The sequence below is a fragment of the Hippocampus guttulatus genome, chromosome 9, assembly GCF_054856545.1.
Source record: "Hippocampus guttulatus isolate MCC_2025c chromosome 9, RoL_Hgut_1.0, whole genome shotgun sequence".
NCBI lineage: Eukaryota > Metazoa > Chordata > Actinopteri > Syngnathiformes > Syngnathidae > Hippocampus > Hippocampus guttulatus.
The window spans coordinates 4532775-4556308 of NC_141269.1; the positions used below are offsets into that span (position 1 = coordinate 4532775).

Consider the following 23534-nt stretch of genomic DNA (forward strand, 5'->3'; position numbering starts at 1 on the left):
ACAAAGTGATGACAAGGGCTGACATTTCTTTGTGCCAGCTGGTGTCGAGCGGCTCTCAACCTTTCATTTATTTATTTTTTTTCTTTTCCAGTGGTACTTGTCTGGTCCTTGTCTTTGCCTTCTCCTCGCTCCATTTGCTCAACCAGTGTACATTGCAGGGAGGGATTACAATTACCGAGTCGTGCCGAGTCATGCGACAAAAAAAAAAAAAAAAAAAAAAGAGCACCTAATTTCACCTCGCTTAGGGCACGGGTGGACCGAAAGAAACACTCCTTGAAATTCCTGGGCTTGTTCGGGAATGCCTTGGTTTGGTGAATAAACAGCTCCTTGAAGCCTTTAGGAGACACTTTGTTGGAAGACCTAAAAATGGAAACCGACGTTTGGCGTTTTGTCACCAAATGTTGTATTCTATCCCACTTAATCATCTTAATACACCGTGAGCAGCCAAGAGCAACAAAATAATAATAAAAAAGAAATAAATATCAGAAGATTGTGAGAGGCGTTTTTGTGCAAAGATTGTTTTCGCTCAGTGGAGAGCACATTTGTTTTTCAAAAAAAAATAGGACCGTCTGAATAAAATAATTTCGCACAACTAGTCCAAGAGCCGACATGGAGACACTGATCAGGTTTGCGTTTTCGATTTGTTTCTTAAAGCTCACCTCCGAACGGTGGTGTGACAAGCAGTGGATTTTTTTTTCTTCCTCCCTGGCATACCTGCACAGTTGTGGTCCATTGTGCAGCTGTGAAGCGGTTCATTGGTTTCAGGGACACTCAGCAAAGCACAGTCATGTCATTATATTTAGACGCTGATGTAACGCCCTCGTGCAGGTAACAACCTGTCTTGTCTGCCTTGTGCAGCTGCTCTGAGTCACTCCAACTTTTACCCCTTGGACATTTTGGAACGGTGGCTTTTTATGAATGTGTGTGTGTGTGTGTGTGTGTGTGTTTTTAACATGGCAACGAGTGTATGTGTGTGACCATAGATGGGTCCTATATGGAAGCAATTACTGGCAGCCCTCAGACACCCACCGAGCCTCTCACTTTGGGCCAAACGGAATGTACTATCCCCCCAACCCTCCCCTTCTTTCTCTTTCTCACTTTCACTCTCTTTCTGGACTTAATTACTTTCACATGAGTCCCAAGGAAAGGGGGCAAGGTAAAACGCTGCTTTTGGGTATCGCGGCTATTTGTGCTCATGAGAATGAAACTAATGTTTATTGGAGGGCGCGCTTACGGTCATCCCCCTGCACGTCAGATTCAGGGTCCCGTGTTGACTTGTATCATGTGGTTTTTGGCACAGCGGCAAGAGAAGTGATGTCGCAAGATTTTCTGTTTTAGTTGATTCATAAAGATAAAACAGCAAGCAGCGCAGTGATGAACGGGTCCTCGCACCCTTGCTCCCATCGGGTACACAATGGCTAGGGTATACATTCGGGACATCGGGGTGCACCTTTGATAACCAGCCAGATAACAGCCAGCCAACTTTTCTCCCTCAAAGGCTGACACCCATATCACTCACCAGGCCAGGCCCGGCCTTTTGAACCCGTAAAGACTCCGAGGTACAGATACTAGGTACCTCGGAGTATCTTAAATATAAGATATAAATATCTTAAAACCCCTCACGTGTATGCTTTTAACAATGCAAAATCCATTTTCATCTGATGTTTTGATTAAGATAATTAATAGTCAATTCTAAAAATTTCTCATAGCTGAAAGTCATGTCTAATGTGGGTCTATATAAATATTGCTTTGGTGCCATCTTGGAGCATCTTGAGGCTAAGGAACTTTGTTGACATAAGAGGAGGAGCTTCATTTAATGAAGTCAAAGCCTTGTCTATTCAAACAAAAAGGTATTTGTCGCCATCCTGTGGCATCGACAGGCAATTACAAAACTTTTGGGGTAGGTGTCCCTTTTGCCAGTGTCATTACAATGCTGCTCACAGCAACTAAGGACATATTTGCTTTGCCATAAATGACACAAATACGTCGATACTCAATTGGCATGTGTCCAGTGAGATTCTACTCCCTTCATCAGAGGGAGAAGGCTTTGGATGGGGTGTGGTTTTATTTATGTTTTTGTTGTCCTCAACATCAAGATGTGCTGAGTGCAGCCAGAGTGTTTGCCGTCTTCAAACGCTTTCTGCCTTCTGCGAAAGTTGGCACTCGGCAAAGGCCTTACATTCCCTTGCCGTGAGTCTTAGCGTGGCTCGTCAGCAGAAAGGACCCCAGATTGTGCCGTCCATATCGCCGCATGCCTGCGTTTGGGAGCATGCCCGTGCCCCCCTCCGTCTCCATAACCTTGGTTTGCTCCCCCCGTCTCTGTTTGCAAATTCCTGCCGTGCCATTAGGACCGCGCTGTCCCCATCAAAATAAGTTACTGGCAGTGGGCAACTGGACGGGCCGGTGGGAAAATTGAAACTGAAGGCTTTAGCTTCTTTCAGGCAAATAAATAAAGGCACACATTTGACAGATTTGCTTGAGATTTTTTTAGTGAGACAAAAAGAGGCAGGCTCATGCGGAGCTTGGAGTGTGTGTAATATTTCAAACACCTAGCCAAGGTCAAGAGTCAACAAGAAGTGACTTTTAATGACCAATAATTGCTGACTTCAAGCAACTAAAGCAGCTGTACGGAGCAGAAATACTGCGTAACGTGAAGGATCCAAAGTCGCCCGCCCCTGAGCCCAACGTAAAGAAATCAATCTGAAGCCACAAAAAACTTTGGAGGCTGAACTTCTGTCAAGCAAAACTTCCCTCAAGCACACTGCCAAGGCCAGGAGTGACTTTTAAAGAACAGTATTTGCCTATTTCAAGTGTAAGTCAGGCCATATATGTTCTATGTACCCCCACTATTCTAAATAGGACATTCTGCTTAATATTGCGATTATGGAATAAAAAAAATTACGCAGAAAAATCCACTCATTTTGTCCGTCGCCTGGGGCGGCCATTTTGTCCGGTACTACCACCTGATGTCGACTGAATTTGACATTAAAGTGCCCACATGCTCAGCTTGAGAATGAGCTCACCTGTTTTCTGGTTTTGGTCACGTGAGGTCCGTGATGTTCTACTTGATTTTGATGCATATAATTTGAAGGTTGACCAAACAGCAGCTACATATTGTTGTTTTTAAAGTTCAAACTGAAGTTTATTTGAAGTGGTGCGCTAGCATGTACGAGCACATCATATAGATAAGGCCGATGATATACATTGATAAGGTTTCGAGAGCTGCGTCTGGGGCCCCGGGACTGCGGCTGTGTTTTGTGTCTGCCAACACTCCGGACGCGGCGGCTGTGTTTAGCCTTCGCTGCTAGTGGTGCTGTCTAAGGAATTTCCCCACTGGCTTGAGTCATTTGCAGCTATGTCTCCCTCGCTTGTGCTTTCTTTGCACTTTCTCTCAGCTCTCTCGCTCCCTCCTGAGCCTCAGTGAACATCATCTGTTGCGCGCTTCTGGTAAAAGTTTGTGTTAACTTCCTCTTGAAGTTACAAGACATTTGTAATACGAGATTCATATCTGGCTAGTGTAAAAATCAACAACTCTTACACAATAATGTACTTTTGTAATGCAATGGTGGTGATTCATTCGTTCCCCCGCATTATGTCTGTCTATCTATTGTAGCCCGCTAGCTAGCTAGCGGTTTGGTGGCTATCAGTGGCTATCTTCGAAATTGCGTATCAAATCCAGATGTACCGAAAAGACCTGAAGACGAAAGCTGAAATCATCATGTTTTGACAAACAGTTTTAAGTCCACTGTCAAAATAAAGGAATCACTCTCACTGTTCCACTCCATTTGGAAATGTGTGGGACAAAAACATGTTGATTATGTTTGCTTATAAGAAGAATAATAGCCCACATGAAGTAAATGAGTCCAAAGTGGTACTCGTCCTGCGTGTTCAGCGTGTGTTTTCCTGATGCTCCACTGCATCGCCGGCGCCACCAATGGCCATCGCTGAGTCAGCCACTTTTTTAAACGACACGCCCCTGCTCCCAGCACAGCCCACCCCGCTGTTCTGCCCGCTGCTTTCCCTCCCTGCGTTCGCCACCACTTCCTCCATCTGCTCTCATGCGTGGGAGAATTTCATATCGCTACCCCCCCCCCCCCGAACCCCCCTTGCACACATAAATGCATCATGTGCGGGATGAAGGACTGTGTACTGCACTACCTCTCTGTCCAATCCGCTTTAATTGTATTTGTGTGCCCGTAGCTGCCGTGCAACACGTTTGCTGTTCAAAGTGGAGAAATGCCTGAATGGAACTAATACCGCCCTCATTCATGGATGGAGGTTATTGTTTTTGGTAATTAATCTCAATAAATATGTATTCACATGGTGTGAGGCACACATGTTGAAGCAACAGGTGACGTGCTGAACTGACATCTACCCCTGAGACGGTTGTAGCCAATCAGAGGCAAAGCGATCCACCATTTCTTTACAGTCTGGTATTATTCTGAATATTGTTACAAATTTTTGATCAAGATTGTTTGAATAATACATATTGCTTTGCCAAACACAAATTTTAAAAAAGGAAAAGAGAATCAAACTACTTTGTTTGCACTTTGAGGGCTTAATCTAGCCTATCTGCACTGGAAAAACAAACAAACAATCAAACAAACATTTCAAAACTAATAATAAATGTATCATTTAATTTCTGAAATATTTGACATTTAGAAAAAAAAACAACACTGAAAATGAATGGTGGCATGGAATTATACTATATATATATATATATATACAGTACATATATGTATATAATACAAATGTTGCACTTGTTTGTGCAGCGCTTCGTGCACCAGAGGTGGCGCTCTCGTGGGCATTTGAATGACTCCAATCCCATTAGCTCCTCCTACAGTAGCGATTGCGATGACCGTATTATTTCCTGACTTCTTCCCCTGTCGACTTCCTCCGTTACGCAACCACACAACCTCCCCGCCTCATCAGCTGTCAGTCGTGCTAAAAGATGGCGGCGCTGGCAACACTTTGGCACGGCTACTTCCTATATGGAAAGCCGTAATCATTCATTAGAAGAGCGATGCCTTCCAGGGGCGGAAGATTGATAGGCTTTGAGATGTGATGTGGTGGTGTGGTGTAATTCGTCTTTGGCGGTGGGGCTCCTGTCCAAATTGGCAGGAGTAGTGGGGAGGTGGGGGTTGGGTTATTTTTAACGCAAAAATAAGTCTTCTCCGAGCGACGTAGCAGCTAGCACTTAGCACGGCAAGCACGTTTGCCCTCGTGGAATATGTTGCATCCACGAACTTGGGTTGTAGATAGGCTTAACGATGTTCCGATGGTGCGTTTAGATCTAGTTTGGCACAACTTTCGTCGGCTAAAGCAGACGCGAGTGCTTCTATCCTCTTCCGCCGACCGCCAATGGCAAATCTAACAGGGCTGCCGTTCGATTTGTGATTGAATGCGTGAGTCAGCGGCGCACACGAAACAACCTTCTGCTATTTAGTTGAGCGAGCGACTAGTTTGTTTTTATGACTGAATGAACGAATGGACAGACATTCCACATAGCTACATTTTTTTTTTGCCAGTTTTACAATAACCGTAACTTCAAATTGTTTGTTGTCTCACTCAATTTTTTTAGGGCCTATCTTGTTTTGTTCTCCTCGGCTTGTCTCGTTTTTTCCGACTAAGAAAAAAAAGTGTGTCTTGGGTGAATCCTCCGGCACGAGCATGGCATGACTTAAAAGGCTCTGATTAGGCTCGTGCGTCCCGCAGGTTGGCTGCGAAGGAACTCGTCGCACATGTGCCCTGCCCGCTCACCCCCCCCCCCGGACCCTCTTCTGTGTGTTAATTAAAGGTGTCTCCGCTTGCTATTAGATGGCTTTGCACACGCAGAGCTGCACACGCACACACACACACACACACAAAATGAAGGGCCTTCACTGGCACACAAACGGTTTTTGTTGCGTCGAGCACGTCATAGCACCATTGAGTCCTATGGTATACTTTTTTTTTAAACTTCTGTTAAAATGTTTTGTTTTCCCATTACCACGTTGGAGAAAAAAAAAAAAGCATTAATGAGATTAGTAACCGCCTCACAAACTAAATTAAATCAAGGTTATAATTGTGGTGATTTTTGGAACTCGCTGCATTTAAAAACAACTTAATGGAAATTGTGAGGGTTTTTTTTTTAATCTGATCAATTGCCTTTTTTGCTTTGCTTGTGATTAAAAGTCCAACGTTCTTTCAAGACAACGCCATTCCTTTTTCCTACGCTCAAAACATTTTTGAAAAAAGTATATCTATTTTTGTTTCATTCAATTAAAAAGCTTATAATAATAGAATTGTTTTCCATACAATAGAGCCGCAAGTTAAACGGCGCTGTGACATCATCTACAAACAGAGAGTGGTCTCGTTTACGGCTCGCGCTGCTCTCTCTCTCTCTCTCTCTCTCTCGTCATAGATAAACAGCCTTTACAGTAGACTAGAGCAGGCTAAAAAGCGTTTCAACGTGGCGGCAATGTTGGCAGGGGCAACTTTCCCATCCAAACATTGCATGGGCAGATTTAGCAGCCATTTTTGCAGGGCAGACAGAGTTTCGAACGGATGAGCCAATCCTCCAATTCGGCCATGAAATCCACATTCCACGGTATTTACTTCCACAAACCATAAAAGTTCAAATCTGAAAGGAACAGCAATGTGTATTTTGCACAGGATTACCCAAAAAATAATTTACAAGTTATTGCAAATGATTCTGCAGACCCTCACACGGTCCCCGGGAGTCGGGGGACTCCAGTTTTAGAACCACTGCGATCGTTGATCCACTCTCTTGTGTAATCCTGTTTGCCACTAAGTAAAACTGGGCGCCTGTGTTCCCGGCTCCCTGTTAGCCTTAACACGGTACCGGGAGTCCAAAGCTAGTCAAATGGCCCATCATCCAAGTCTCCTGATGTGGCAAATTAAAGAGGAGCTTGGCCTTGGTGTGCTTTAGCCTTGTCGTCAGGAAATCAAGGCCAGGTGCAACCTAAGTGAACAAAAGCCCACTTTAGCACATTCGAGTAAGAGTTGCCGCCCCTTCCCCACCGCCCTTCCCTCGGAAGCTGTCCGAGGGCACACCACCCACCCACGTACGCGTCGGCTCGCTGATGTTCACAGTGACTTGGCGCTGTCAACTCTGCGGCCGATGCTGCTTAGCGTCGTTACTTATTTATCGGCGACGATGACAGGGCCACTCACTCTCGGAAAAAGCCTCCGAGGCTCCTCAACGTCCCTTCAAGCCATGGCGTAAAAATTTTAAGAGCCCCAGGCCCAGTTTGATGATTTTGACGCGAGTTAGCATGTAGTGGAGTTGTCGGGTGCATTCAGGGGGCTAAATGTCCTAATGCTTTTACCCTCTCGCCGCATACTGTATGTGTGTGTGTGTGTGTGTCTGAAAGTGCAGCAGAGTGTCACTTAATAATTTAGCCGCCGGTTTCGTCCCCTTCACTATCCATCCATCCATTCGCAGCCCCTTTATGTCTGTCGCCTCTGGGGATGCCCAAGCCATCGGTCGGCCTCTGCGGGGCTGACGGAACAAGACGTGACGGAGGACAGATTCTCAAACGAGGACAGACAGAACGGTCAACACACAAAGAATCGTAGGAGGACTATGTGAGGTTCAGGATCGGTGGGAACTGCCAACGTTAGAAAATCTTATTAAACGCGCCGGGCAACGTTTCTGAGACGGCCTAAGTTAAAAAACATCCGGCAATCGTACGTTTGTGGCGTTTTTTTTGTTTTGTTTGTTGGGTCGGGATTGTGTACGCAGTTCAGGGTTGTGCCATTGAGTCTTCAGGTTGCGTCTTAATTCTGCTAGCGGGTTCTGTCGTAGGTTTCAAGTTGTGTTTAAGGATTTTGGTCGTGCGTGTTCGGGTTCAGCTTTTGTGTTTGGATTGTGAGTTTGTGAGATGTCACTGGTGTCTCTGTCTTCAGATACCCATTTTTTTTTTTTTTTGTGTGTGTGTCTTCACGTTCAGGTTGTGTGATTGAGCCTTTAGGTTGTCAGATTTCATCAACGTGTTTGTGGGACTGAACCAGCCTTGAATAAGCTTCTGCAATCAGTCATTTTATGCCGGTAGGTTATTCTGCGTGGAGGTGGCTCCCAGACGAGTGTCAAGCGAAAAGCCGTCACGCCAAATCTGCGACTACACTCGCAATAATCAAATAACGCAGCTCGGCGGCGCGCAAGCGTGTGTTAATACACGAGAGCTTTCAACAAAGCCTCCAAATGCCAGTGACCCCCGATATATTTTAATACCACTTGATGTTCGCTTAACCCACGCTCCCTCTCTTGTAATTGAAACCTGATGGTGGAACCATCGTTATTTCAGCTTTCCCCTCCTTAGTTCCCCTTTCGGCACTGATTGAGCTCGTTCTTGGACTTCAGGACACAAATATGAGCCTTTAGCGTGACTTTTATTTTAAAACGACGGCAGGTTTGAAGAGAGTCCCGTATTTAGCAATTGGCAGTTTGGGGCTCGTCTCATTTGATTTCATGGATTGACTTTGTTATTTTCTGTCATTTCTTTGATTTGAATCGTTTTGGTAATTTGCCAATCAGAATTTCCTCAACTTCAAAGAGTCTCAGACAGTCCAGGTGATTTATATGGCAAAGTAATAATAATATTAAAACAAAGAAGATGGAATTTGTGTGACGTTTGAAAGCCGATCGGCAGCCGTGACATCTGAAAGCCAGAGGATGAGCTGCACTGCATTTTGTTTTGGACTCTCCCTTGCTGACCCTTACCGAATATTTGAAGTGTTGGAACTCGCTCTGTCTGTACGCCTCCGTCCCATAACCCCAAAATATCTGAATATTAAAACGTGCATCACCAAACTCCGAGTCCACCTGTAAAAATTCCTTTTCCTTTTCGTTTGATGTTTTCCACCATGTGTCTTTCTTCTTGCTTCTGATTGGCAGTTTTGGAAAACAGCACAATACAATAGCACCACCTGTTGTTTTGGCCTGTCGCTCGCCATTCTAACGCGTCTCACATTTTTCAGTCACAGCTCGTCAAATTAACGACTTTTCAATCAAGACAACGTCGTGATGGCTACCGCCAAATTATGAAGCATGTTATTTTAATCGCTAGATCATTAAAGCTGTTTTTATTAGACCGCCAAGATCTTGAGCGATGTATTATATATATATATATACTGTATATATACCTGTATATTTTTTTTACTGTTCTTTGTGATGGAACAGGAGAGTAGCTCATAAATGCTAAGGATTTAGCAGTGAAGGAAATACGTGATTCAGGATCAAAAGTTGTTCTTTAAAGTTCAGTAAAATATCAAATTAAATATCGTAGCCCTCTACGCTGTTCTGCTGTAAAATCTTTTACATATTTCAAGGTTTTTCAAAATAACGCAAGAATTATCTTATGTGGTAACTCATGACATCCATCCATTACGAAGGCGCAATTTGTGATATACATTTGCGTCGAATCATTGACGTACTTTTATTAAAATTGTCATCATGTGAGATCATTTCGGTTTTCAGATGGACTCCTTCGAGTTGACTCAGGCTTTGTTGTGGTCCGACCGGACCGTCATGCAAAACGGAATGAAAGCACTTCTTCCTCAGCTTAACGCCTCCCTTTTATTTTACTCATCATAAATCAAGCAGCGATCGTTATGTTTTATTTATTTTTTTTGTTTTTTACAACATCAGGATGGTTTGTGTGACATTAAACTTTATTGAGGCATCATCAAGTCACCAGAGTGTTTGTTGTGCTGTCAGCGGTTATGTTCCTTGTCGTGTGCGCCATAAATAAATACTCGGCCGCCTAATGTAACCCACATGTTTCTCCTCCTTCTCCTTCTCGATCCCAGCAGAGCTGCATTCTATTTTTTTTTTTTTTTTGGGGGGGGGGGGGGGTGATATTTATTTTTTTCAGATGGCGCACAGATCTTTTGGAATGTCTCCCGGCATTGCGTGAGGTCACTTGTTTTGGCCATATCAAAAGCAGTCGCGAACTTCCCTGTTACTCACAATAAGTTGGGCCCCGTATTTAATGTGAGGTTCCCATTACTTCACCAGCTCACCACGGAGCGCACGCACAGCTGGTTGCCCGCAATCCACCCCTCCCGCAACCCCTCACTGAGGACACATCTGCACATACACGCCACGGCACTTTTTGTCACAAAGCCTCAGAGGGTAAAATGCCACAGTCGGCATGAATTTCCGGGCTCGCTCCGAGCAGTCGACGCAAAAAGCTACTCAATCACTTGCCAGTAAAACTTTGTGGAGAGGTGCAATGAATTAGCTTTAACATTCTGATGTGAACTTTTCCTCATTTTCCTCGATTTCTCTGTGAACAACAAGGGACAAAATTGTTGATCCAAAATCCGAGTTTGGATGTAGGGTGGCGCTAGATGTAAGATTCCCTTTGCCGGGCTCGCTGATGGCTACTAAACGGACAGCATACCTTGGATTGGACTGACATAAGAGCAGAAGAAGGTTAAAGTAAAAAAAAAATAAATAATAATAATTAAAGTTTGAAATGAAGTAATGAGAGACAAAGAGAAGAAGTGCAAAGAAGCACTTTGTCAAACTCTCGGTGGTTTAAGGGGGAGATCAGGCTGCTGGTGGAGGCAAAGGGGGAGGGAAGATGGGTGTGAAATAGGGGGCGCTGGCAGGGGTTGCCACGGCGGTGTTCCGGATGGTCAGCCGGTCTCCTCTCATGGGGGTGAAAGGGGGACGGGGGGGCTGTCAGGGAGGCTGGCAGGTAGAGACACAAGGCCCTGTGACTTGGGGTGTGGGGGGGGGGGGCAGGTACGGGTCAGTGGGAGAGGACAAAACTGAAGGGATGGAGGCGAGGCGGCGATGAGGTGGAGGCCTGTATGATGAGGTGAGGAGAGAAGAAGGAGGGCGGGCGAGCGGGAGGGAGAGAGAGCTCGCAGGGCAGTAAAATGAGGGTGGAGATGATTAGAGGAGAATTACCCAAGTGTGAGCGGAGAGAGGAAAAAGGGAGAAAGAGCGGGAGGATGCGCCGCGGTCATTAGGCAAGCGATGGAACTCCGACTCTTCCTCTCCCTCCCTCAACGTTGTCTCCATTCTCATTATCACGTCTTTCATCCATTAAAAAGTTGGAGAACAGCGTCGACCTTTTTGCCAGTCAAAGGCCATTTCAGTTTTTAGGACGAGACAAACTGTACGAAGATGTACGCAGCCTTTCTTTCGTGTTCTCTTTTCGCCAGGCTCACAGCAGCAAAGCGCCCTAAACTGGTCGCCAGACAATTGTTAGGAAAAGCCGACAAGAACAGACCAACTTCAGCGGGGGGGGGGGGGGGGGGGGGGTAGTCGGAGGCAATATTTTTCAATTGAAAAATGTTTTTTGTTCCCCATTTGATTTAAATAGGTTGTAGAGGTATATTTGAAGTTTTCACGATAATGATGGCCCTGCGACTGGCTGGCAACCGGTTCAGGGTGTCCCCCGCCTACTGCCCGAAAACAACTGGGAGAGGTTCCAGCACGCCCGCGACACCTTGTGAGGGTAAAGCGGATCAGAAAATGGATGGATGGATGAACAATGAACTAAAAAGATGAAATCTTATTGGGAATAGGTGGCACAGGTTTAGATTTTCCAAATATGGGTGAGCAAAAAAAAAAAAAAAAGATTTGCAATGATAATATTTCAATGTTTTCGCATCACTAAAACTTGCCATTTGAACAGGGGTGTGCAAACCTTTTTGTGTTCACCGTAAACAAATATGGACAAGTTAGTCTTCAATGAACTTCACTTAAATGTTTTTGGTCTGTGAGCGTAAGAATAAACGTGAATATTTATTTGATTATTTATAAAACGGTTTTGAAGAAACAACAAGGGGGCTGTAAGTTTGAGTCAACAGAATGTGCTTGCCAAAAGAAACCATTCAAAGCTTCATTCTATTTGATCATGACCGTCAAGGAATAATCACGGGCTTCCCTGTTTTTGCATTAAAAACAGGAATATGTTTTGAAATTTAAAAGTCATCAAATTCTTCCACATATGTTGAATGACGTCGTTGAGAGAAGTTGCACTCATTAGCAGATCCCAGCGATCATGTGGCTGCGTCTCATTACGGTGAGACCTTTGGGTGCTCTTTCCCCTTCGCCCGCAATCACAAGCGAGCGGCCATCATGTGATGCCCTGCGGCTCTGTCGGCAAACAGTGACACTTCTATCCCAGTGCCATCTGATCGACACGCCATGCCTTGTGACATGGACGAAATGCACACAGTGCAGACGTATTTGCCTCTGAACATCTCTGTGACGCTTAAATCAGGTCACCGACAGTACCAGCCCTGAGCCATGTGCTCCCCCCCCTCAGATCGAGGCAGCGAGCACTCGAGCTCAGGAACGTCACTTCGAACTAACTAGCGGACTAACTATAATTGCGTGAAAGCAGTTGACGTAAAATATTAGCCAAAAGTCAAAGACAATAGCAGCCCTGAGCCACGGGCTCCCACTTTAGGGCCAGGTGCCACTTCGACGTTTTGCCCTGAGAACGTGTGAAAGTGTTTCACTCGGAAGATGAACTTTTCTCAGATTGTGTTGCTGCTCTTTTTATGCCATCAACAAAATTTCGGCCATTAAAAAGATGAATTTGTGTGATTTAGTGGAAGCCTCTGGGCTAAGGAAAAACTCTTCGGATTAGCTAGCTAACTGGCTAACTAAGTGATTGTCTGACTGACTAAAGAAATAATTCAAGACCAGTTGATGAACTTTTCTCAGATTGTGTTCCTCCTTTTTTTATGCCATCTACATGTAAAATATTTTGGCCATTAAAAAGATGAATTTGTGTGACTTAGTGGAAGCCTCTGGGCTGAGGAAAAACACTTCAGATTAGCTAGCTAACTGGCTAACTAAGTGATTGGCTGACTAGCTAAAGAAATCATGCAAGACCAGTTGAACTTTTCTCGATTGTGTTCCTCTTTTTTATGCCATCTACATGTAAAATATATCGGCCATTAAAAAGATGAATTTGTGTGACTTAGTGGAAGCTAAGGAAAAACACGTTCTAAGCTATTTGGTATTTAGTAATCGCAGTTCTTAGTCGTGTGTGTGCGTGTGGTCACAGGAAGTAGCCCCCTGGATCCATTACTACTATTTGGGTGTAGGCAGCATTCAAAGTAAGGAACAAAACTTCAAACTAATTAACTTGTTTCACAGTGGATGAGATAAAACCATTAGCAAAATGACGGTAGCAGCCCAAAGCCATGTGCTCCTGCTTCGGTCTAAACGGCACTCAAGCGAAGGCACTTCAAACTAACTAATTCACCCCTAAATTCATTCGCGGTTGACAAAAACTTGCGCTTCAAAGACGGTCGCAACCCTGAGCCATTGAGTACAACCAGTTGCCCCCCCCCCCCCCCCCCCCCCCCCAATATTTGCTGGAGTCAGTGTTTGTGTTTATCAAGTATTACTTCTCTCATAGGCAGAAATCATCTTTCAGATGGTACGATTCGGAATTTGACAAAAATCTTTTTGGGTATTTTTGGGGGGGGGGGGGGGGGGGGTAACCCTCATTTCCGAAGAAGATACTATCAGACTAGATGAGACCATTGAGCTAATGCAGACTTTTTACAGAGGTGTTGTTGTCATGTCAGAGTGTGTTTGTGTGTTCGTGTGTCGAGGGAGTAAGGATGCAGTGGCAGAGCTTTAACCTCACGGCCACTCTTCTATTGATCCATACAAGCCTCAGTGGCTGTTGCCGCGGAGCCGGCTACGCTCTGTCTTTACGGGCTTCACGCTGCCACCAAAAAAAAAAAAAAGAGAAAAAACAAAAAACAAAAGCCACTCGACTCCTCCCTCACCCATCCCCATATCATCTAGCTCTCCCTCTACCACACTTTTCCTCTAATGAGTTGCAACACTGATAACGAGGCTGATGATCTTGAATTGATTCGCCTATCACTTGCTTGTCTGGTAATTGATCCGTAGCTGAGCCGCTAGTTAATTATACGGTCTTGGTCATGGACCCTTTCCCGGAGGTGGTGGGGGGAAGGGGGGTTGGGCGACAGGCTGTGGCACTTTCCATTAGTATTTCTAAAAAAGAAACCGTCGTATTTGCTTCTTCTTTTTTTTTAACATCGTCCTGCAGCATCTTGTCATTTTCCTTGCAAACGTGTCCGTTATTTCACTTTCTTTTTGTCCTCGCCATTACCAGCATCCGAGGCGAGTGCACAAATGACAGCTGTTAACTAGATGCTGCGGCACCGAGCTTGCCTTGAAACACAAGAGTGCCACTTGAAAAAGAAAAAAGAAAGGAAGTACATTTCCAAGAAAATGTGGATCTCAGCCTCCATATTGTCATTTTATCGAATTAAGTTCCACGCATTACACGTTTTACATTAGTAAGACTGCAGGGACAAGAGGAGACACATTTCTTGCTGAGATTGCTAAAATTGTCAAATGTAAAAAAATAAAAAAAACAGTACTGGAAATGCTTTGTGGTGAGAATTAAATTGCAACATGCACAACTGAATTGAAAAATAAAATGTGCACTCGGCAGGCGAATTTTCTTGAAAACTGAACGTATTGCAGGTTTGTTACATGCCGTATACTTCCAGTAAAATATCATGTTGGTATGCAATACCGTGACATAGATTAAATCAGGGCTTACTAAGAAAAAAAACCCTATCACAATACTTTTTTTTTCTTTTTTTAAAACAATGACATTTGAAAATGTGCAATCTAATTGAAAAAGAAAACGCAAATATTCTTTTGGGAGATTTTTGTGTTAGCCGGATATAAGGATCAAAATACATTTGAAAATATCTTTGGAAAGAAACGCAACCACTCACCGACGTGTACACTTTCACACTTAATGACAGCTTAGTCTTCAGTTCTGTTTTTGGGACTAACTACTTTGTAACTGATGGAATGTGTGAAGAACGTATAACATGCAAAAGTCCACAAGAGCCCGGATTCCAACTGAACTGTGAGGCGGATGTGCCAACCAGCTGTTCACCGTGACGCCACAACAAAAACACACAAAAGAAATGAAAATTGACAGGCGTGGCAGGAGCACTCCTAGACTGTCAGATTGTAAGGGCATCATGCCCCCTTCAGGTCACCCCTGCTGGATTTCAATCAACTTTAGTTCTGGGTTCTGGCCACGCTTCCTCGAACGGTCAAATTATTACGTGTCAGGGTGGGTTATTTTCAAATTTCTCCTCTTGAAAGGTGTGCTACATTTTTAACGCAATTCACGAGAGTGGGTTTTTTTTTTTTTTTTAATCATGGTATTTTTTAAATTCGATTTAGGTCAGGGTTCTGGCCAGATGATCATTTTCTCAAAAGGTGAAAACATGAAGCAGTCTATCACCGATCACAATCAAGCTACAAGACAAATGCATAGCTAAGAAAAGAAAATAGTTGGTCTCATGCAATTGGGGCGATTTCAACAATTCTCACCAGCCGGGCGCAACACAAACAAAACAGCTTTGATGTGCAATTTCTGGCGCAATTTGCTCTCTTTTGACTCCAAGTTCGCCTTGGTGACGAGGCTCGGCTGGGAGGTGCACTCAGGCCATTTCTGTCATGACGGCGGAAAAACAGATTTACGCCGAAAGGTGGCGGGAAAGAAGATCAGGAGGAGGAGCAGCAGACGGGATGTCTTCATTGTTGAAGATGTGACCCACTCTAAGTCGCATACATCTACGCCCTGGTGTGTGTGTGTGTGTGTGTGTGTGCACGCCCCCCTACCCTTTCCTCTCTTTTTGACTGCTGCTGCTGCTGCTGTGGGGACCAATTTGGCTAAAATGGAACCTCTTCCTCATTTTTTTCTTAATTAAAATCTGTGAACCTCTGTGGGGTGTGTGTGTGTGGGGGGGGGGGGGGGTGCTGGTGGCAGACTGCTGCCTGGGTTCCATTAGTCTCTCATTAGAGTCACGGAAAGTCAAACAAAGGCAGCAGATTTTTATCAGTATAAAACAAATCTATTGATTCTTTCCCTCTGCCCCCCCCCTTTTATTTCATTTGCAAGTTTTGTGGTAATAAGACACATTTATCTGCAAAATTTGCATTGCTAACAAATTTTAAAAATTAGAATGCAAATCATGTCACAAAATGTGATATTTCACATGCATCTGTGCATTGAGCATAGGCATTCACATTCTTATTTAAAAATGATCAGCCTTGCCCATGTTATTAATTTGACAAATAAAATGCTGAGATGGTCTGCGAACCCTTTTCAGCTTGTGACCTACCCTTTGAAAACCCCAGCTAGCTTGGGGAAGTGTTTTTTTATTTTATTTGCCAGACTAAAGTGTAATTGCACATCCACAACAGTAGGTGGCAGGGTTGCTGTCATTGTCAGTGTTTGCAAGGAGTATTACCTCTCAGGTGAAGATCCCCCCCACCCCCCAGCATGAATACCACACAGGAATATGAAGTGCAGTGAACAAATAATACAGTTAGTCTTTGTTGTAAATTGGTCTATATTTCTTTATTATCGTGTTTGCCTTCATGTTAGTAAAGACACAGTGTTATGCATATGCAAATATTACTATTTATTGTAACGGAAGAGAGTTGGAGGGGGTGTGAAATGTTTTCTTTTTCCTGAGAAGGGGTGTAACAGAAAATGGTTGAGAAGCATTGATTTAGAGAGTGAACTAACATACATGCTTTTGAAATAAGCAAGAAAGCTGGTCATCCTGTCATAAAAATAACATGTTACATATTGATAGCGGTGGTGCATATTTTTGGGGCTCTCTGTATAACGATTGTTTTTGTATTCTTTTATTGTAACCCCAAATTGGCACGGTTTGATAAAATTCTACATTTTGTTCACATATGAGAGGTGCTGGTGATATTTGTCACACGCACGCACACACACACACACACGCGCGCGCGCGCACACACACACACACACGCGCGCACACACACACGCACACACACGCACACGCGCGCACAAACACACACGCACACACACGCACGCACACACACACACACACACACACACACACACACACACACACACACACACACACACACACACACACACACACACACACACGCCTTGTTGAAATGGACGTGACCGTGTGCGCGCGTATGTCGGGACGGTCCCACCGGGCGACTGTGTGCAAACATGGTAATGAGGCAGCAGGACCCCCAACCACCACCAATCCCTCCACCTCTCTCCCTCCTTCACTTTGCCCCCGCCTCCTTCACCCCGAGCTGAGGTGGCGCGTGTGTGTGTGTGTGCGTGTGTGGGTGTGTGCGTATAGGGAAGGAGCGAGCGGGAGAAAGAGAGAGAGAGAGAGAGGAAGCGTGTGGCGCGATGTCATTGAGCATCTCAGTCCGGAGCAGCGCACACACACACACACTCTTACGCACACACACGCGAGTCGGGCTGAGGCGCTGTGGCCACTTCCTCGGCGGACTACGGAGAGAGAAGGAGGAGGAGGACTTGGAAGACGAAGGCGAGGGGGACACGGTCAAAGAGGAAGAAGGAACGAGGGAGAGCATAGAAGAGAGGAGACTAGAGTGAGAGAGAGAGAAAGAGAGAGAGAGAGGGGAAGCTCGTGGCGCGCTCCCACTCCTCATCTTCACTTTGCTGGGACACACACAGAGTTGATGGTAAGACGCTTTGTGTTGCTTTTTCTGCACTCGAGTGGGGTTTGATGATACTTTTCGATGTGTTTTTGCGGCGTGTGTGTGTGTGTGTGTGTATGTGTACGGACGGTGCCTCCCCCCCGCTCCACCCACACACACACATTTTTGGGGTCCCGATTGCGCGTTCTCATCCCCTCCAATTCAAGGCCCCCGTTGCAAATTGGCCACACACTCCACGCAAAAAGAGGAAGGGCAACCCCAAAAGAACCCACCTTCACTTACTTTTCTCTCTCCCCCCCCCCCCACTCCCCTCCTCCCCCTTTCTCTCTCTCCATCAAGTCCAAGGAGGCAGATGTGAGAGGCAGCAGTGAGCGCCACACAGCCCCACAGGAGCCCACCGCCGCCACCGCGACCACCACGACCACGAGCAGTGACCCGGAGACGCCCAGCACGCCGCCTCCTCCTCAGCCTGCTGCAGCCAAGGCTGACCACGGAGCCGCCGCCGGCCCCGAGAGCGAGCCCTCCAGTAGTCGCAGCGGCGGTGTGGGCGCCGGCGGAGCGGGCGAGAGCTCCATGCAGTTCAGCACCAGACCGCCTAGTGCTGAGCAGCCGGGCTTCATGGGGACATGGCAACAGCAGAGCACTGACGGCAACCTCCTCTACAGAATGTCCCAGCAGGTATGAACCCCCCCCCGCCCCCCCCCCCCCACACACACACCATCCTTCATCTTCTACCCCACAACACTGCGGTTGTCCCAATGTTAAATGGTTGTTGGAGGGGGGGGGGGGGGTCAAACTCTCAACTCCTGCTGGTGGGTTATTTCACAACTGATGTGCATACAAAACATCAAAAACTGTGTAGAAAAAAAATATATGGAAAATGCAAAATCCATCTAATGTGATGGATCGCGTGGAGTCGATGGTTGCTTTGAAGTGACATTGCTTGGACTTGTAAAACCTCCATGTGTTCGGAGCGGGATGTTTAACTTCACGTGGCCGGGGGCAGGGAGCTCCCAACGCGGCTACGTGAGCGCGGAGGAGCCGCGAGCGAGCACGCACCGGCTGTCCGGTGGTCGGAGGATGGAGGCGGTGTGAAGCACCACCGTACGTCCCCGATATTTTTGCCGGCCTCCCGCGGGTGTTACGATCTACTCGTTTAAGTTTCTACTTTATTAGTTGGTGAGAAAATCGGTTGTTTGTTTTATTTCGCTGAGGGTTTTTAAGCGAAGTTTCGGGTGGCTATTGAAAGGGGACGAAACGGTTGTGTGCGTGCGTGTGCGTGCGTGTGGCGTGCGTGTGAGGGGGGAGACGGTAAAGATAGAGAGGATGCTTGTTGGCTTGCAGTCCATCATAGCGGGACCTGCGATGCTCCCGGTACCAGGCACACGCTGTCACGGTTGCGCAACAAGCACGTGAGGTGCAAAAGTGGGAGAAACTTTCGAGCTGCAGCGGGTGGAGGGGGGGGGGGGGGGTTGTTTAAAATCCCGTTTAGGTGAACACTATTTAAATGGTGCATTATTTGACATATTTCGTAAAGCTGCAGCGATGCATCAGAATGCTTTCTTCTTTTTTTTCTACTCGAATTAAGAACGCTGCATGCAGATGAAGGGGGTCAGGTGGATTAGGGTCCCGTGGACAAGCACTTCCAAATGAGCCCCCCTAATTCGCGTCCATGGCGGTTTTTTAGGGGGTTTCGTTAAACTGGTTGATTTGTCACAATCGCCTTCCTTTTTGTTTATTTGCCTTGCCATACTCCGTGATTTTTATTTGATAATAAAGACTTTGTGATGGGCAGCGCCCTGGGCTGTTGACAAAGACGTTTGGAAAAAAAAGGAGAAAGGGAGGAAAGGGGGGGGGGGGAAAGGCCAAGGAGAGAGGAGGATTCGTTTTTGTCGTCCGTCGGGGCCTTCAATCATATTTTTAAGACGTGCGTAAATTGCGGAAATTTGCAAGGGAAATGACCTTTCAAAGTAGGATGAAACAGGAATAAAAAAATATAAATGTATCATATAGGAGAAAATACGTGCCGTTGGTAGAAAGTGTTTGGAAGGAAAAAATGTAAACGAGCGATGTCACATTATTCGAGGCAAATTATTCGTGGCACAAATCAACAGGGGAGATCAGTGGCGTTCGGAAAGAAATGAGCAAATTCAGACTGGATTCAGTGTGGGGGAAACACATTTTTAAACGCCTTCTTTATTTGACAGATTTCAAATTCATAGAACACATTTTGGAAACGTGTCAATTTATTTTCTTGGGGGGAAAAACAACAAGAACGTTTAGATATTTCATTTATGTTATACTTTAAATCGACCGATTTAAAGTAAAAGATTTTGACACATTATGGTTGAGTTGTTAAAAAAAATAAAAAGGCCGCACAAGAGCCTCCTGAAGAAATGCACAGCTTGCCTCAAATCAATAAATCGGCTTCGATTGCATTTCCGAAAAGGCGAAAAATGCGTTGAATAAAACGGAGAAAATAATTATTTGACGGAGGCAAGAAGGGAAAGACAAACATTTAAATGACGAGGATCGATTATTTTCCCTCGTTGCGGTCGTTAAATGGTTACGGAAAGAAAAAAAAATCGACTCTTGCAAAGTTTACAACCAACTGCTTTTTTTTGGGGGGGGGGGGGGGGGGGGCGCCATTAAGGACCGCACCGCTGCGCTTTTGCGCAAAGCCGCAGGCGGCCTCTGCGGCAAAGTGAGCACCACTTGAGCAACACCGTAAAAACACACTCCTGTGAGCGCGCACACATGCAAGTGTGAGCGTGCGCGCGCGCGCGTGCACGCTTTATCTCTAAAAAAGCGTCTCCCGTTCTCTCCCTGCAAGGGTGCTGTAACGCGGCTTCCTATCAAGTGCGACAGGTCGACTATGGGCCGAGACCTCGACGAGGTACTGTTTCACCCCCCCCCACGCCCCCTACTTAAAACTCAAGCAGCACCCCCCCCCCCCCTTTTTTTTTTTGCAACACACACTTAGGCAAGACATGTCGTCATAATGGCATTCTAGATGCATCTTTGGAAAATAGTCTCTCTCTCTCTCTCTCTCTCACACACACACACACACACACACACACACACACACAAACAATAGTGTATAGTAACATGCAAAATCACTCATAGTTTTATGCATCAGTTTTTTAAGCCAGACCAATTTAGTCAATAAAGCGTTTTCAATTTGACTAGCAAAATCAGCGAGAGGGACTGTCATCAAAATAAAGCAAATGAATCCAACATCATCACACATAACATTCAGACAATTTGTTCTTATTTTTAGAGTCGAATCGTTTGTTTGGAAATGCCTTTGCAGGGATTTTTTTGTGTGTGCGTGTGTTTTAGGAAAAGCAAAAAATATATTTTTAATGTATCGGATAAGCAGACATTATTTTTCCATCCTGATTTATTTAAATCATTTTTTTAAACAATCAGTATTTTATGTAACTCTATTCCCTAATTTCCCATTTTATCCTCTCTCTATGTGTACATTGTGAGGCCGTCTCGGAAATGCCTTCAAGACGATGACATTAATCTCTTTGGAGCAGATCAGGAAGTGATAATGTGCCTATTAACACATTGATACACTCGCAATATGAGTGTGTGTGTGTGTGTGTGTGCGTGCGCGTGCATGCATGTTGCATATGTGCTGCATATGCATTCTCGGGAGTGAGCGGCAGAGATTTCATGCACATGTGCAGAATTACCCACACTTGATTGTGTGCGTGTGTTATTATTTCCATATCGGACTTTGATGGGTCGTTGCACGCGAGTATATGGGATGCCGGTACGTATCTGGTATCAAGTGTGTGCATTTGTTTGTGTGTATATGTGTGTGTGTGTGTGTGTGTGTGTGTGTGTGTGTGTGTGTGTGTGTGTGTGTGTGTGCATATGAATCTACGCTGACACCCGGTTTGTGTCTGTTTCTCTTGCCATTTATTTTTCTGAGTGGGTGGCTAAATACTCTTGTGCCAGTTGCCGGAGTGGGTGTGTATGGTAGAGGTGAGCGTGCACGAAGACTGTATGGCTGAGAGTGTGTGTGTGTGTGTGTGTATGTTGGCCGGGAATCCATGTGTGTGCGGGTGCGAGGTGAAGTGTCTCTTGGCTGGCCTTGGCTGGAGGAGTTGGAAGAGAGCAGTGAGGTGAAAGAGGAGATTTTTGCAAGAAAATGACATACTGCCCCCCCCTCTCGCAACCCCCCTCCACCCTTTTGCTGGCTTTCTTCTTCTGTCGATCACACGTTCGTCTTTTACTTCCTTTTCTATCAGTCTCAACCCTTTCCTCAATCGAGGTCAATCTTACCAAAACAGCCCAAACCCACACAACAGGCTCAATTGAGGCTTTACCACGCAGTTATGCAGTGGCCACAAAATGTTAAAAAAAAAAAAAAATGGTGGTCCATTAGTGCCATCAGCGGCGGCTCGGTTTGCATGCGTTTGTGTTATTGTTGCCCGAGAGTTGACGCCCACGTTTAATAGGACCGCATGTGCTCTGTTTTGATATTATGAGCATTTGTGGCTTGATTGTTTTCGAGGCTTTCCCCCCCCCCCCCTCACTGCTTTAATTCGGTTCAAGAATGACTAGGTTAAAAATCGCATCCTTCAATCGTCCCTGCGTAAATATCGTATTGTGGTTTGTTTTTATGCTTTGAGTCCGAAAATTTGAACTTGAAGCCATCCCTCAACATCTGGTGCCCTGCATCTGGGTCAGTGCAGATAAGCCTGGTTAGGAATTTCAGGGATGCGTACTGTCGTATGTTCTCCGGACCAAATGCATGATTCTGATCGTGTGTGATGTCACGCTACTCCTGGCGAGGTCGCGTCACCATATTATGATGATATACAGTACGTTCATCTACGTTCCCTTTTTCCGCAAACGTCAGCGGCCATAGACACAAAACGTCAACATATGACGACAAACTCCCTTTCCCTTCTGGAAAAGATGCAGCAAGGCCGAAAGAATGAATGAATTGGGCCGAGCCGAGTGTGGAGTGAGATGGGAAATCACCCATTTGGGTTTTGAAGCCCAAATGCGACTTAAGTGTCACGCAACGTGCGGGGTTTGGCATCTATGGGCGGGCAACTGGATCGCAAAGTCACAGATGTAACAGCAGTTTGAAAATTCCCCATCCGAGCTTTCCTGGTATGAAGCGAGACGCGGCGAGTCACCGCTAAGCTATACGATACAGTAAAAAAAATAAATTAATTAAAAAAATAAATAAATCATATTTTACAAGAATACTTAATTATATTTGTAATTTCACAGGGAACTTGTGGCTCAAGCAAAGTGTGGAGAGTCTCTGTCATTGAACCACATGAGTGCAGTCAATGAATGACTGGATACTTTTTCCCTTGACTTGTTGGCTGTGCAGCCAGTGCAGTTTGCTTCCTCTTGAACAATCGCGTCATGTTGTTTGTGGTTCAACAGAAATGTATACTGTACGGTAACATTTTTTCCTCGCGACACTGGATTTTATTGAATTTTTTTAATTGCAGCGCACCACCTGTGTAAGCGAGGGTCAATCACATGCTGTGCTTGTGTGTGTCGTCGACGGTCGTTCGTTCGCATCTGTTCAGCTCAGTCGACGGCGTCGCTCGGTGTACGGCCGGCCCGAGTGTGCTGCTGATTTTGCCCGCCACGTTGGGACCCGAACACCCAATGGCGAGAATTTGTTCATATCTTTTGCATCTCTTCAATGTCGACAAAAATATGAGAGGATTGTATGTTTTGTTTGTTTGTTTGTTTTTCCTGAAACATGAACTTTTGAAGCGATAAAGTCGCATATTGGTGGTGGGTTATTGTCATCTGATTTATGACTTTTGACTTGATGAAGTCACCCGTATTGAACACTTAAAAGACCGCAAGCCAAAGTGTGGAATAGACTAGCTCTAACTCTAAAGTAGATGAATAAGCTGTATTTCATATAAATTCATGATTCATCTGCCTTCATTTTAGCATAAGCTCGAGAGCAAAACCTTTCTGTACAATAAACCAGATACTGTTTATTGTAATA

The 23534-nt window shown here is 45.3% G+C and overlaps 2 protein-coding genes across 5 annotated transcripts in view; one reads left to right on the forward strand and one right to left on the reverse strand.

Annotated features, from left to right (window-relative positions):
- cntln (centlein, centrosomal protein) overlaps nt 1-23534 on the reverse strand; it is a 212776-nt gene that overhangs the window by 145718 nt on the left and 43524 nt on the right. The window lies entirely within an intron of this gene.
- The window catches only part of bnc2 (basonuclin zinc finger protein 2), a 161414-nt gene that overhangs the window by 49449 nt on the left and 88431 nt on the right, over nt 1-23534 (forward strand). For 2 of the 3 annotated variants that reach the window (XM_086119064.1, XM_086119063.1), the window contains exons 1-2: nt 17312-17548; nt 17864-18202. In XM_086119064.1, the coding sequence (XP_085975190.1) occupies nt 17546-17548; nt 17864-18202 (342 nt within the window). In that variant the 5' untranslated portion in view covers nt 17312-17545. Of the gene's footprint in view, nt 1-17311; nt 17549-17863; nt 18203-23534 lie in introns of those variants that run through there. The other variant, XM_086119062.1, reaches the window with a different exon arrangement.